Source organism: Plasmodium inui (genome assembly GCF_000524495.1).
Source record: "Plasmodium inui San Antonio 1 unplaced genomic scaffold supercont1.21, whole genome shotgun sequence".
In the NCBI taxonomy this organism is placed as follows: domain Eukaryota; phylum Apicomplexa; class Aconoidasida; order Haemosporida; family Plasmodiidae; genus Plasmodium; species Plasmodium inui.
In genome coordinates, this window is record NW_008481855.1 from 326763 (window position 1) to 340470 (window position 13708).

Consider the following 13708-nt stretch of genomic DNA (forward strand, 5'->3'; position numbering starts at 1 on the left):
CCACATAGGCGTCGAAGCGTTTTAACCTCCTCCGTGCTAATTTTAGCACCCTCGCGTAAATCATCATGGAGTTTTTTTTAATTGTACCAATGCATCAGTACGCAAGTAATAATACATTGCATTTGTAGCAGTTTATGCTGCGGCCTAAGCGTAATATACCTTGGTGGCAAAAAAATTACCTGCGTTTGGATGGGGGTTAGTTTTTTTAAAAAAAACGACGCCATTTTGACATATTAACGGAGAGAAGGTGAGGGGAAACATTCAGCAGAAAAATATTTTGACGGAGGATTAAGGATGCTGTTGAAGAATCCCATTTTTGTGTCAAATTGAAGGAACACAGCATTGTGCCGTTCGTCTTTTCGGCAAATTGGCACAATTTTCTACTTAAAAAAAAAAAAGCAGAAAAGCGGGTAATTTGTAATTCGCCAGTCGAATACATTTATTTACCCTTCCTTTTGGAGAAAACCAAAAAGAGTACTCATTATTGTAATGCTCGCATTTGAAGAATTATCAATCCGCCTCCATCGTCAGCACATAGAATGAATGAACAGAGGGAAGAGGAAAGTGAAGAAGTAGTCCACGTTGTTGAAGCGAGGGATGAGGACAAAGAATCATGTACTCCACTAAATGGGCACACAGGGGATACTAAGAAAAGGAAGGAAGGTGAGGAGGATTATGAGCAGGTCGTGGTGAAGAAGCGTGCCCCGCCTAGTGAGGACGCGAATGCGGAGGCAGATGGTGCCGTAGAGGTGCAAGTGGAGGAGGAAGAAGAAGTTGATAACAATGTGAATGGAGAAGAAGAGAATGATGAGGTAGATGAAGAAGAAGTTGATGAGAATGACAATGAGGGTGAAAAAGAAGTTGATGAAAATAAGGATGATGATGAGGAGGATGATGATGAGGAGGATGATGAGGAGGAGCATGATGATGAGGAGCATGATGATGAGGATGATGATGAGGATGATGAAGAAGAAGATGATGAAGAAGAAGATGATGAAGAAGAAGATGATGACGACCGAGACGGGCTGGACGACGACGCGGATGAAGACCCCTACATGCTGAAAGACGCGACGTACATCCAAAAGAACGAGCTCTGGAGAAACCGACAGAGAGTCCTGATCGTGAGGTCGCCGCTAAAAAAAAAAAACTGCAAATCGTTCGTCGAAAATTTAAAACTGTTGCTGCCACATCATAAGACGGAAAGCAAGTGGAACAAAAAGGCCAAAAAAAGCGACCTATGCGACATAAGCTACAGCCGAAACTGCAATAACATTATCTTTTTTGATATAAAAAAAAAAAGATATTGCTTGTGGATATGTAAAAATAAAACAGGACCTTCCCTATATTTTGAGGTCCTGGATTATATCCCCCTGCACAGTTTACTATTTTCGGGGAACTGCTTACTGTATTCAAGGCCGCTTTTAATTTTTAGTAAACCATTTGATGAATTGGAGCACCTGAAATTAATCAAAGAGCTTTTCATTCAAGTGTTCGGGACGCCCAACTACCATCCTCTAAGCAAACCCTTCTACGATCACTGCTACACTTTTGTGCATGTGAATAATTTGATTTACTTTAGACATTACCAAATAATGCCCATAACGTTAGCAGATTCTAACAATGTTAATAAGCAGAAGTTGGTGGAAATTGGGCCAAAGTTTACTCTACATATTATCCGAATATTTGAAGAGTGTTTCAAAGGGAGGGTTTTGTACGAAAATGTCAAGTACAAGAATTATGTTTCCCCGCAGCAAATGCGGATGGAAAAGAATGCGCATAAGAAAATGCAGAATTTAAAGAAGAAGAAGAACATGTTTAAGAGGATGAAGTCTATCCGGACCCCGATTAAGATGGACATAGACTTTTAAGTTAGGGAGGGGGCTGCACCTGGGTCTACCACGAGAGGAGGCACCCCCCGGACCTTTCCCGATCGCGTTATCATGAGTGGGCATTTGTGTTTGAATGTGAATGTTTGGTTCAGTTTTTCGTACTTTGCATCTGTCTGCTTTTTTACGCCTTTGTACGTTCTTTTACGCCTTTTGTGCACCGTCTTATACCTGTTTACACCCATTTGTGCTTTTTTTTTTGTTAAGGGACTGGCGGCGCGAGCGCGGTACCCATTGCACACATGCAGGGGAAGATATCCGCACCCGACATATGTGTGCCGTTCCTTCTTAAAAACCTTCCCATGAAAAGACGGAGGAGTTGTGGACGAAGAGAACACCGTATACACGTGTCACACGTGCCTCTGTAGACGCCCCCCTTTTTTTTTGCCAACTTCAACCCCCCCGTAAGAAGTGACATGCGTGCATAGTACCACATGCAGCATTGTAGATTTAAAAAAAAAAAAAAGAAACAAATGCATATTATGTGGCTTGCAACCCCGCTGCTTTATGTCAGTGGTGTTTAGAGGGATTGGTACTACATTCTCCTTCTCATTGCAACTGCTTTGGTAAAAATAATAAATAGGAAGGCGGATAAAGTGCTATTAAAGTTTTGAATTCTGTTTTTTTTTTTTTTTACCGTTAAGGGGAGTAGCCTCTTATTTGGCTAACTTGCCATCATGTTCCTTTTCTTCTTAACAATGAATTTCTTCACCCTTTCCCATTTCTGTTTTCCCGTTGGTTGAAACAAATCAGTTTTTTTTCTCCACAGTTGATGCTAAAAAAGGAAAGCAACGCATAAGCATGTGTTAAAAGGATTTTTCTTCCAAATGAATTTTTTTTTTCCCATTTTTTTTTTTTGCAAGAGGGGCCTTGGGAAGAAAAAGAAAAAAATGATCCATACCATATAGGAGTATACATACCAATGTTCGCGGGGCGTGCGTAAAAAAAGGGGGAAAGCGAAAAAACGTTAGAAGGGGAGCATCCAGGCAGAACACGTGACAACTTAATAAATTTGCCTTCCCCAAAGAGCAAGAGTAAACATGGTAAGTGTATGAATATGAATGGCCCCCTCCCCACGTTATGTACGCCTGAACGCTTTTACATACGTTCAGCCTACCTGCATAGAACCGCTGGATGCATAATCCTTTGAGAGCGCAGAGAAAGAACATCGAGAGCGCTTTCAAAGATAAAAAAACAAAAAAACAAAAATGTCGTTGGCCAGGGAGAAATATCTGAAAAGGAAAAGAGAACTGCTTGGGAACATAAACATAATTGACAATAACTTAGGAGAAAAGAAGGAACCAAATTTGGAGAAAAGAAAAACAGAAGGAAAAAATGAAGAGAATCCCTATGAATGTAGGTATGATCAAACGTTAAGGAAAAATGGAGAGCACCGCATGGAGGATGAATGCAAGAATCAGGGAAGAAGGGGCCCCGCCGAGGGCAGCAGCTCTGCCGCCTATAACCATATAAGTCATAGGAAAAGCGACCGGAGGCACCCGGATGATCGGGGGCACCACGTCGACCGCTCACACCTCGGCGAACCTACACGACGGGGAAAGAAAGAACCCATGCTGGACGAAAACCGAAGCAAACCAATTCTCAGGAGGAATAAGGATAATCCCGTCTGCAGCAAAAGCAACACGCCGGATAACGCGCAGCAGTGGAGCGTCCGCTCGGAAAAACTAGGGAGAGACTCGTCCAATGTGAGTCAAAGTGCACATAGCTTCCGCTCCGTGAATGAAAACACGTCTAAGCAGGATGTACAACCTACGAAGCAGAGGGACGAAAAGGGACCCTCCCCCGCGAGTATCACATCATACGAATTACTAACCAATTTAAGTAACATAGAAATAAACGACAGCGCAACTTTGCTAATATACACCTGCAAGTTGTTGCTACAAATGTGTGGGAAGGAAAATGAAAATAAAGTTAAGATGAACATGTCCCTCTCGTCGGTCGAAATATTGAGAGAAATAAAAAACAGAAATAGGAAAAATCTAAGGTTACTCAAAATAAACATTCTAAATGAGGTACTCACGTATATGTCTCTTAACAGCGGAGGAGGGGGGGATCGAGTTGGTACAAATCCAAGTGAGCCGAGTCTGGGAAAACATAAAGAAATAAAGATAGAGGAGGCCTGCATTGATATAGAAAACGTGGGCATCAGCATCATAATAAAAGTTATCTACATAAAGAATGTGAAGAATTTACTCACAAAGTGTTTGTTTCAACAGGGTAAGGGTGGCGCACGGGGGGGAGATGGAATAGGTGTAAGAAAAGGTACAAAGAGCAGTGACAGGGGAAGTAGCGAGGATCAAAAAGGGGCGCGCGTGCTCGTAGGAGGTATGCAAATACCGTCTGAGTATCGAACCACCGGGGGGACAGACGGCAGTGGGAGTAACACGTACAACTCGCTTCTGCAAGAAAATGAAAAAAAAAAAAAAAAAATTCTTAACCAAGATTATGCCATGGAGTATGAAGCAAAATATGGAGAAGGTACCCAAGGCGGAAACAAATATAGTCAGAGTGACGATGCCAAACATGTTAACAACAGTAGTGGGAGCAACAAAATAAGCTATCTAGAAAATTTACTAAACGAACCAACGGCGAAGGAAAAGAAAATAAAACAGGAGAAGACCAACATCCTATCCATAATCGAAGCACCAACGGTGATAGAAGAAATGCGAATAAAAAAGTTTCAAAAAAAAGACGACTTTGTAAAAATTATATGTCCATATTTGACGAAAAAGGCTTGCCAAAAGCACAACAAAGAATGCAATAAAGTTCATTTTAAAAAAATTATATCCGAGCATACAGACGTGTCATTAGGAGATTGCTCCTATCTAGACACCTGCAGGCACATCGAAACGTGCAAGTTTGTTCATTACGCGGTGGATAAAGACGACCAGGTAGTAGGTAGGAATCAAGAATGTGTGACCGAGAAGAAGGTCGACATCTTTAGCATGACGGATAATACGTACGGACCGCAGTGGATACGATGCGATTTAAGAAACTTCGATTTGAGTATCTTTAACCAGTACGTTAGTGTCGTGATGGCAGATCCTCCGTGGGACATCCATATGGATTTACCCTACGGGACGATGACAGATAATGAAATGAAACTGTTACCTGTCCAGCTAATACAAGATGAAGGCATGATCTTTTTGTGGGTCACCGGTAGGGCAATGGAACTGGCAAGGGAATGCCTACAAATATGGGGTTACAAAAGGGTGGAAGAAATTTTATGGGTTAAAACAAATCATTTGCAAAGAATTATAAGAACTGGTAGAACTGGCCACTGGCTGAATCACTCCAAGGAGCATTGCCTAGTTGGCATCAAAGGAAACCCCATTGTTAACAGAAATATCGACTGCAATGTGATCGTGTCGGAGGTGAGAGAAACATCTAGGAAGCCCGACGAAATTTACTCCCTAATAGAGCGCATGTGTCCGCAGAATTTAAAAATCGAGCTTTTCGGGCGGCCCCACAATATCAGGAGCAACTGGATCACTCTGGGGAACCAGCTGAACGGCGTCGTTTTGTACCACCCCCAGATTAAGGAGAGGTATAACAATATAGCCGCGCAGTTCAACATGCCGCTCTGCGGGGAGTAGCACGGAGGTGGTACGCGGCCAGTACTACATTTCGATGACGTAATTGCCACGTGGATACCCCTCGACAGACACGTAGTCTATATGGAGGAACACCCATTTCGGGTGTTACGACGAGCTGGCAAACATTCGTAGCGCGGAATAGTGTGATGTGCGCACTGGGAACAAACTGTGAGGATCCTAACTTGGGGATTACTCAAAACGGGTATGGGGGGAGGCAAACCGCTTAAAATTGAGGAGTGCTGATATGTTGCTTCACCCCCCGCTCTTAGCCATCATTTGCGCAGGCGCAGTTGCGTCTGCAGTTGCGGCTGCATTTGCCGTTGCCGTTGGAGTTGCCTTAGCAGTAGTTTGGCGTGGCCACGTCGCCGCACACATGAGCAAGCGCGTAGGTAGTTACATACACCTATGTCCACATTGCATGTGCCGTACTTTTATTTTTTTTTTTGTCTGAACCATCTTTTGTAACCGTCGAGTCGTCTCACAGTTCCACCACTTCAATGATCAGCATTAAATTTTGTTGTCACTTTTTTTTTTTTTATTTATTTTTTTGTAAAGAAAATTGTCCATATTTGAGGAATTTCGCGAATATTCATTTAAGCGCAAATATATGTCCACGTTTTTTCCGTTTTGAAATTAACCCTTTGTTAGTATCTTCTCATTTTAAAGTGAAAATTTTGTAATTTATAATTTTACAATTTTTAAGGCCCAAAAAAGGGGAGTCCGCGCGAGGCAATCCAGCCGAAAAGGTGAGCGGGCTTATACATAATAGAACAGTGTGTCCGACAAAATAGGTTTAAAAAGAAGCATAAAAAGGAACAAACTTTTTTTCTCCATCATTGTGTCATAGGAAGGTTCTTAGTAACCATTTCTTAGTTACCACTTCTTTGTTACCACTTCTTAGTGAAGGTAGAAAAATAGTGGGGGGGAAAGGTCCCCACGTTTTTGGCCATTCAAAGCGCGAGCTGGCAGGTTGTAGCCATATGGAGGGCTTTCCCCCTCGGGAAGTATTCAAATTGGTTACTCAGCCGCACGCTCAAGTGCACAAACAGGAACATCCTTAACCGCATACGTATGCGTAACTTCTTTTCCTCTCTGCGAATCCTTCTCGCATGGATAAAAAGTCCGCGGGGTCCTTTTCTTTCCTCCCCAAGTATCCAATTAAATTTCACCGTGGCGACATAGATCCCTAAAAGAAGGGCAAATTGAGTACAAGTCAAAATAGGACTTCTGCCTTCTAGGAATTTCACCTCAAATAAATGCTACACGGTATGTGTATGATCATTCGTAAGGGACAAAACTTATCTATCCTCGACATGCCGCATTGGTAAAGCCCTTCCAGTTGAGGACCCCTCGAGGTGACAATTCAAACCAGCATGCAATCGTAAAATGAGGAAAATATGGACCCCCATAAGAAGAACAGAAGATCAGAAGGCGATAAAGAACAACTACGATGAAGAAACGAAGGAGAACTTTGAAAAATCGCTCCCAAAGGATTTTATAGAAAATAACAGGAAGAACAGGATCCCATACTTCGAAATTAAGGAAGCCACTCGTGAGTGTGAACCTCGTCTGGTAGCACCACAGAAAGTGCCTAATTGCTTGCCTTTTAGCAGATAGGCAGAGCTATGCCTGTAATGCGATGGTATTAACATCACCGCATGGCTTTGTGCGTTCTTATGAACTTACCTGTTCATCTAAAACACATGGAAGGGTCGTTTCATCATCCTCCCCCCCTTTTTTTTTCCCTTTAACCCCGTAGTGATCGAGCAGAAGGAAAAGAAGGAAGCTCAGAAAATATTGGCCCTGGAGTTACGAGACAAGTGCAGGTAAAAATGGACCTGAAGTTGATGGGTCAAGAGGGCACCACGAGAATAGCCATGCGTGCATACTTATGTAGACAATGCAATCTCCCGCGTGGAAGTGCTCAGTTTTCACTTGACTCCTCCCATAGGGCTGAAATTGACGACTACGTGGAGTGCTCGGTGGGAAGGCTTTGGACAATTCTGCGATGCAAAGACGTGATGATTAAAATGAGGAAGTGCTTGAAGAAGTATGAAAATCTCGAGGTACGTGAAAGGGAACGCGAATGGCGAAAAGTGAAAAAAAAAATACCTCTGCAGAATGGAAAAGAAGTGCCTTCCGCAAAATGGAAGAAAAATGCCAACCGAAAATTTTATGGACACACTTCGCGCACGTACCTGCATGCGCACGTGACCACATGTGCGCATCCCCATCTTTTCCCCCCTAAGTATGTGAAGTTCCGGGAACGGCAAATTATCGAGGAGCGGAAGAAAAACGGAACGAGTCTGCACAGATCGGACGAGCGGGCCAGATACAACAGATTTGTTTACACGTGAGGAGAAAAAGAGAGGCGCAGAATGAGGGAGGATGCCACCCGTGCATGTGCGTACATAAGCTCTCATACGCGTGTGCCCCCTCTCGATGAGGCGAAATGCGCAGCTATTCCATTTTTCCAAAATGGCATCCTTTTTTCGATTTTGTAGGGATAAAGAAAAGGGCTGGGTCCCAGAAAGGCAATATTGAAGGTTCTCCCCGGAGGGTCATCCAACTTTTTTTTTTCTTTTTTTTGGGCAGATTTGTTAGAACGTAGTGGAGTGAGCCTTAGTCTCTCACGCGGGCGTGTGCCTCTTCGTAGTCTTGCGGAAAATTTGGGAAATTTTGGGAAAAAAAAAAGAAAAAAAAACCTAGGTGGCATAACTGCAATCTGAAAGAGCCACAACCGGTGGGGAAACGAATTTGTGCGAAATGGTAGTCATTTGGGGGAAGATACAGTTAGTCAACCCTTTGCAATGCTCACACCGGTGCGTCCAGCCCAGGAGACAGACCAACTCAGTAGATAATCTGGTATGTGTCATTCCCCCGGTCGAAAGTGTCAATGTGCTGAAAGATGTTTAAGTACTTCATTTGGTCGAAGGCAGGGTCATCTTCGAGGTGGTTAAACTTGAGGAAGGAAGGAATAGTCTTAAAATAAACGCAGACATTATGGTGTGACGAAATTAAGTGAGTTAACTTACATCTTTGTGAGCAGTAAGTAGCAATGTAACAACCAGGGCAATAATCAAAATTATTTCTGTTATGCTCAAAGTCGTGAACATTAAGATATTTATTGCATACAGAATTCCAGCAGTAAATGCCATAATTTATATTTTTTAAAAAGTAAAATTCTCCTATCGAATTTTCTTGTTTTAAATTATTGAAGTAGTATCTGTTCACGATTGTCAATTCTTGCAACATAATGTTATCGCTTACTGTTTGTTCTCTTTGCAGTGCACAAGAAACAAAATGATGAATTTTGACAGCTATTACGTATACCTGCTTCCATGTATTCTCATTTGTTAGAGAGCCTTTATGGTAATACAGATTTTTCATAATTTTCGCCATGTGTAGAATATGCTCGCAATATTTTTTTTTTATATAAATTGATCTTAGTTTGTATAGACACAACAAATCTGCGACGAATAACAAAGCGTCTCTCCCTATGAGGATGTTCATGTCGTCATAGAAAATTTCATTCAATATGTCTAGGAGTTTGATCTGATTTTGGTTTATTTTTTCCAGGCAGTTTTTGTTGGATACTCCGTATAGGAATTCTGTTATCATTAAGAAAAATGAGTTGATAAAAGTTAAGTACTTTTGGGTGATCGTCACCTTTTCGATGTTTTCTTTTCTTAACGAATTCATGATTAGGTTGAAAAAGGCCGAGTCGAAGAAGCTCTCGACAATTTTCTCCATGTCGATATTTTTGTACTCCTTGAAGAAGGGGAACAGATTTCTTATCACGTCAATGTGGTAGTTCAGGCTAGATATGACCACGTCGTTGTAAATGTTGTGGCTGTTCTTTTCCAGAGTCATGTTGATTCGCACTTCGCTGTACTTGTACGCGTGGAGGCGCATGAGCAGTCGGTAGATGCTGGGGACTCCGCTGAACAGGGCGCCTGCGGCCGTGAGCATTGTGGGGGCAAAAATGTACCATTTTATCAGTTTAGAGGTTCGCCATAAAGCGGCAACACTGTATGAGTAAGAGCACTCGGTGGTCGCGCACAAGGACGGGTCGATCACTCTGGCCTACCCGTAAAAATGTAGTGACTGAACTTGTAGAATTTCCCGTTCGCACGCGAATAGACATACTGATCCAGCACAGACGCATCACTGTCGTAATTCATTAGGTAGAAATAAAACGAATTACGCGTGTTGTTGAAGATTTCCATGGCGAGAGGAATCCATATGTTGTGCACAAGCTGAACCCAAAACTTCCCATTGTCTATGTGCAAATTTAGCATATTATTTATGAATTGCTCATTTTTGATAATTTTCTCCAAGTTGGTTCTTAAGTAAAATTTGGAAATGTCATTGTGGTCGATGTAGAAGTCTCCTCGTGTCAAATGCTTCGTTCTGATATACTTCCTAATTTTTCTCAACCGAGAAATGTCCTCATAAGGATACACATAATGATATTTATTTAAAAATAATTTCAAGTACTTGCATTTGTCTAGCCTTTCATCAAAATCTGGAGTGGTAATGACATTTAGGATATGGATGACTTCAGCTACATCTACCGAATCGCAATTACAATTTAGTCCTTGGACAATTTTTTTACATTTTTCCTGTACCATTCGTAGGGCCGTTTTTTCGGCATCGTTCCCGGGGGAAATTGTGTGATCGCTATATTGGAGTACTTCCAAATCGTGTTTTATTTTTATAATGTCTGTGTCTATATTTGATGGCCTAAATTTATGCGTGTCATGATTTTCTGCCTTGTAAAATTTTAAGCTGTTGCACACTTTGGTGCATTCCTTTTGGATTTTTTTCAAATGGAAGCTCTGGCTGCCCACGTCTTTCCTCGACAAGAATAGGAGGTCGTTGTATTGGTCATTTATGCGAATGGAGGGCGGTTCCTTGTTCTTTGGGGCGCCCGCGTTTTCGTTCGGTTCGTCCGCTGGATTGGCCTTGTTTGGTTCACCAGCTGCGCCATCCGCCGCGGAATCCTCCGCATTTTTGCAATCCAACTCGCACGGTCTGTATTTCTCGAAAATGCCCCTTTCGTCACGCAAAAAGCCGTGGATCAGCTGGTCCAAGCATTTAATTTTCACCCTTCTTCTATGACACTGAGCCGTCCTTGGATTTTTGAATAAGTAAAACAGCTCTTCTTCCTTGGAGTTAAAAACCGCTTTGGTGTCATGTGCGCTATGTTGTGTGGGCACCATAATTTTGACTTGACCTTTTCTGCGTCATGAAGCTGTTAGTCGCAACAGGAGGTCAATTCTGTTCGTTTATGCTGTGCGTAAAAGTCGTTACTTCCCCCTTTAGAGAGTTGAGGGGTGGTGAGAGCATGGGCACCTTTTTTTTTTTTTTTTTTTTTTTCCTCATCGCACTGGAGTACAGATGGGAGATAAGAAGGCAAAAGAAAAAAATGGACAAACGCACTGACATATCGCGGATGGAGCATGAGAACTTTTATGTTTTTTCCTTTCGCAGCAGAATAGCACCAGTGCGTGCACCCAACGGGAACAATACTTGACCATTCGCATTTTTACAGAAGGTACAAGAAACCGGAGAGGGAAAATACAACATGTGTGTGTGTACACCTGAGCATATACACACATTTGTATGCTCCATTTTTCCGCAGGTGGTGTGTTTGAAAAGTGGCAAAATTTTCTTTCTCATTTTTCTCGTTCATTTTTGTTTTATTTATCTATATATCATATTTTTACGTTAAAAGAGGAGATAGCAGGACAAAGAGGAAAAAAACAAAAAATCATTTTTGGAGAAGGGCGTAAAAAGAAAAATACATTTATTTATGACCCACATGTGGTACCGCAGAAATAAATGTAAAAAGCGTAACAGGGGTACTTTTGGGCAACACTTGCGGAGTGTTCGGAGTGGGAAAAATCCCAAATCAAGATATAATCAGGAATACAGAGTTAACAGATAGGCAAAAGACAAATTTTACTCCTTCACATGCTACGCAGTAATGTTCCTACATTTGAGATAACTGCTTTTTTATTTTTAAGGTATCACAGTTGCGTCGAATAAGAGGTGTACTTTCAAAATGGCAACACCTGAAAGGGATGTATGCCACCAAATTTCCCTTTTTTTTTTTTCCTATTTTGAGAGTGATTCAAGTTCCATGTACACATAAAAATGACGAACTATCGCTAAAGGAGAAAAACCCTTTTGCGTTTACGAAGCGTTGTACAAACGTGAATTGGCCATAATCGAACAGCCATGAAATATTCCTTTCACAGAGGGTGGGAGCGTCGAATCATGTTGTTCTGTTACTCATTTGTGGAACACTCCCGTGGAAAAATAAACAAATAAATAAATAACCTTTTCTTGCAACTTAATTTTTCAAAAATGTTTTTTTCCACGCAGTTTCACCGCGGTGAGAGGCAGACACCCGTTTGGAACCCCTTTGGAAGGGGAGGAGGAAATTTGTGAACGATGGTGGTAGCTTGGGAGGGGGTAATTTTCTCAAAATTAGTTTGGTATGCATTCCTTATGGAGAAGGCGAATCTGATGTGTATTTAATGGAAAATTGGGAATTTACTCTTCTTGCACTTATGTGTTTCGAGCCCAGAAAAAGCGTCTCACTTGAAAAGAACAGTGGACAGAATTGATTTCACCGCGGTTCGGTTCGTTTTTTTTTTCCTTCCATCGCGCATTCCCTTTTACAATAACATACATGAGCATAAACTTGCCTCCACATATAATGGTAAAATGGAGGAATTATGTGAATTGAAAAAATTTGAAATGAGACCGCTTTGAATTGCTTATGCATATTTGCGAATCGCTACGCGAGAACTTGTCTTGCAAATCTACAGATGTCAATTTCTTTTAAAAAAAAAAAAGAAAAAAAAGATGGGACACACAAGGGCCATACTATTTTTTATTGGCAACTTCAATTTTTCCCTATTCGTAAACTTTTTTTATTCTCCCCCCAATTTCCTACATTTGGAGGTACTTTTCTTCCAAAATGACCGAAGTATGCACATGCAAAAATACAGGCGTGTGGACACACGGGTAAAAAAAAAAGCAGAACGCGAACACGGCCGTTAACAGTTAGAAACGCAAGTGGAAGCTGAAGCGCAAGCACACACAGTGCGAAACAATGGAGGAACCCAAATGTAACATTCTGTATGAACATATGAACCAGGAAAAAAAAATAAAACTAATAGATTTGGCAAAGGAAGTGTACCAAAACATAAATAACAGTAAAATAAATTCCTGGAGATGCGCGACGATAGCTTTGCGAGACAAAATAAAAGAAGTTTTCGATTATAATGAAAAGGGATGGCACATTATTATAGGATATAAGTTTGGCTTCTTCTGTACACACGAAGTGTACAATGCGTTACATTTTAAGTTAGATCACGTGGAGTTTCTCATTTTCAAGCACGGCTAACAGAGGAGAAGCGCACTTCCGTCAGTAAGCAGCTGTGCATCCACGTGTACGTTGCACATGGGTATTTACTTGTCTGTGTGCACGTGTGCATGTGTAGGGGTGTCCTTAAAATGACTGGTACGTCTACACGATTTGCAGAAAATGATCTGTTTTTTTTTATTGTAGGTTATGTAATTTGCAGCGTCAGGATGTTAATGAGGAGGATTATTTACTTCGCGTGGGTGTACATACATAAGTGCGCGCATGCAGGGATACACGTGTGCGTATGTACCCCCATTCATGAAGAAGTGTTAGTACGCAAAAAAATAGGGGAAGAGTTTGCAGGGGGGATTTCCTCATAATGAGAAGAACAAAACGAAAAAGGAAAGGAAAAAACTCTTGGTTGTTACGATGTCCTTTTGTCCAGAAAATGGTGAAGATTTCCTTTTCGCAGTGTGAATAGGTTTGGAGCATTTCCACCGCTTGAAGGCTTCCCGCGTGCACACCTTTATTTTATATTTATTTATTTTTTTTTAACCCGTTCATGCACACGTAATCAAAGAAATAATAACGATACGTAAAAAGTGAAGGAATTCCTTTTTGCAAATTGCCCTTTGAATGGGAAAAACGTTTTGCCACAAAAGGGTTGTAGGCGTCCTTCAAAAAAGTCGTCCACAATATACTATGAGGCATGTCCATAAGCATGCATGCTGCCACTATGTAAAGGAACATGTGCCTTGATCTTTTCCAAAAAAGGTGTGCATATGTACATGTGCAAACTGGGGGATATATTTACCAACGTG

General features: G+C 41.5%; 5 protein-coding genes across 5 annotated transcripts; 4 read left to right on the top strand and 1 right to left on the bottom strand.

Annotated features, from left to right (window-relative positions):
* Positions 1–539: 539 nt before the first annotated feature.
* C922_04301 (hypothetical protein) lies at positions 540–1868 on the top strand (the record flags this gene model as incomplete). The annotated part of the gene is made up of 1 exon (XM_008819886.1): positions 540–1868. The coding sequence occupies one exon, from the start codon at positions 540–542 to the stop codon at positions 1866–1868; it is 1329 nt and encodes a 442-aa protein (XP_008818108.1).
* A 1226-nt stretch (positions 1869–3094) lies between these two features.
* Positions 3095–5503, top strand: C922_04302 (mRNA (2'-O-methyladenosine-N6-)-methyltransferase; the record flags this gene model as incomplete). The annotated part of the gene is made up of 1 exon (XM_008819887.1): positions 3095–5503. The coding sequence occupies one exon, from the start codon at positions 3095–3097 to the stop codon at positions 5501–5503; it is 2409 nt and encodes an 802-aa protein (XP_008818109.1).
* Positions 5504–6889: 1386 nt separating this feature from the next.
* C922_04303 (hypothetical protein) lies at positions 6890–7860 on the top strand (the record flags this gene model as incomplete). The annotated part of the gene is made up of 4 exons (XM_008819888.1): positions 6890–7055; positions 7263–7329; positions 7455–7569; positions 7753–7860. The coding sequence occupies 4 exons, from the start codon at positions 6890–6892 to the stop codon at positions 7858–7860; spliced, it is 456 nt and encodes a 151-aa protein (XP_008818110.1).
* A 493-nt stretch (positions 7861–8353) lies between these two features.
* On the bottom strand, positions 8354–10728 carry C922_04304 (hypothetical protein; the record flags this gene model as incomplete). The annotated part of the gene is made up of 2 exons (XM_008819889.1): positions 8354–9459; positions 9594–10728. The coding sequence occupies 2 exons, from the start codon at positions 10726–10728 to the stop codon at positions 8354–8356; spliced, it is 2241 nt and encodes a 746-aa protein (XP_008818111.1).
* A 1904-nt stretch (positions 10729–12632) lies between these two features.
* Positions 12633–12926, top strand: C922_04305 (hypothetical protein; the record flags this gene model as incomplete). Its single annotated transcript, XM_008819890.1, has 1 exon — positions 12633–12926. The coding sequence occupies one exon, from the start codon at positions 12633–12635 to the stop codon at positions 12924–12926; it is 294 nt and encodes a 97-aa protein (XP_008818112.1).
* Between the last annotated feature and the right edge of the window lie 782 nt (positions 12927–13708).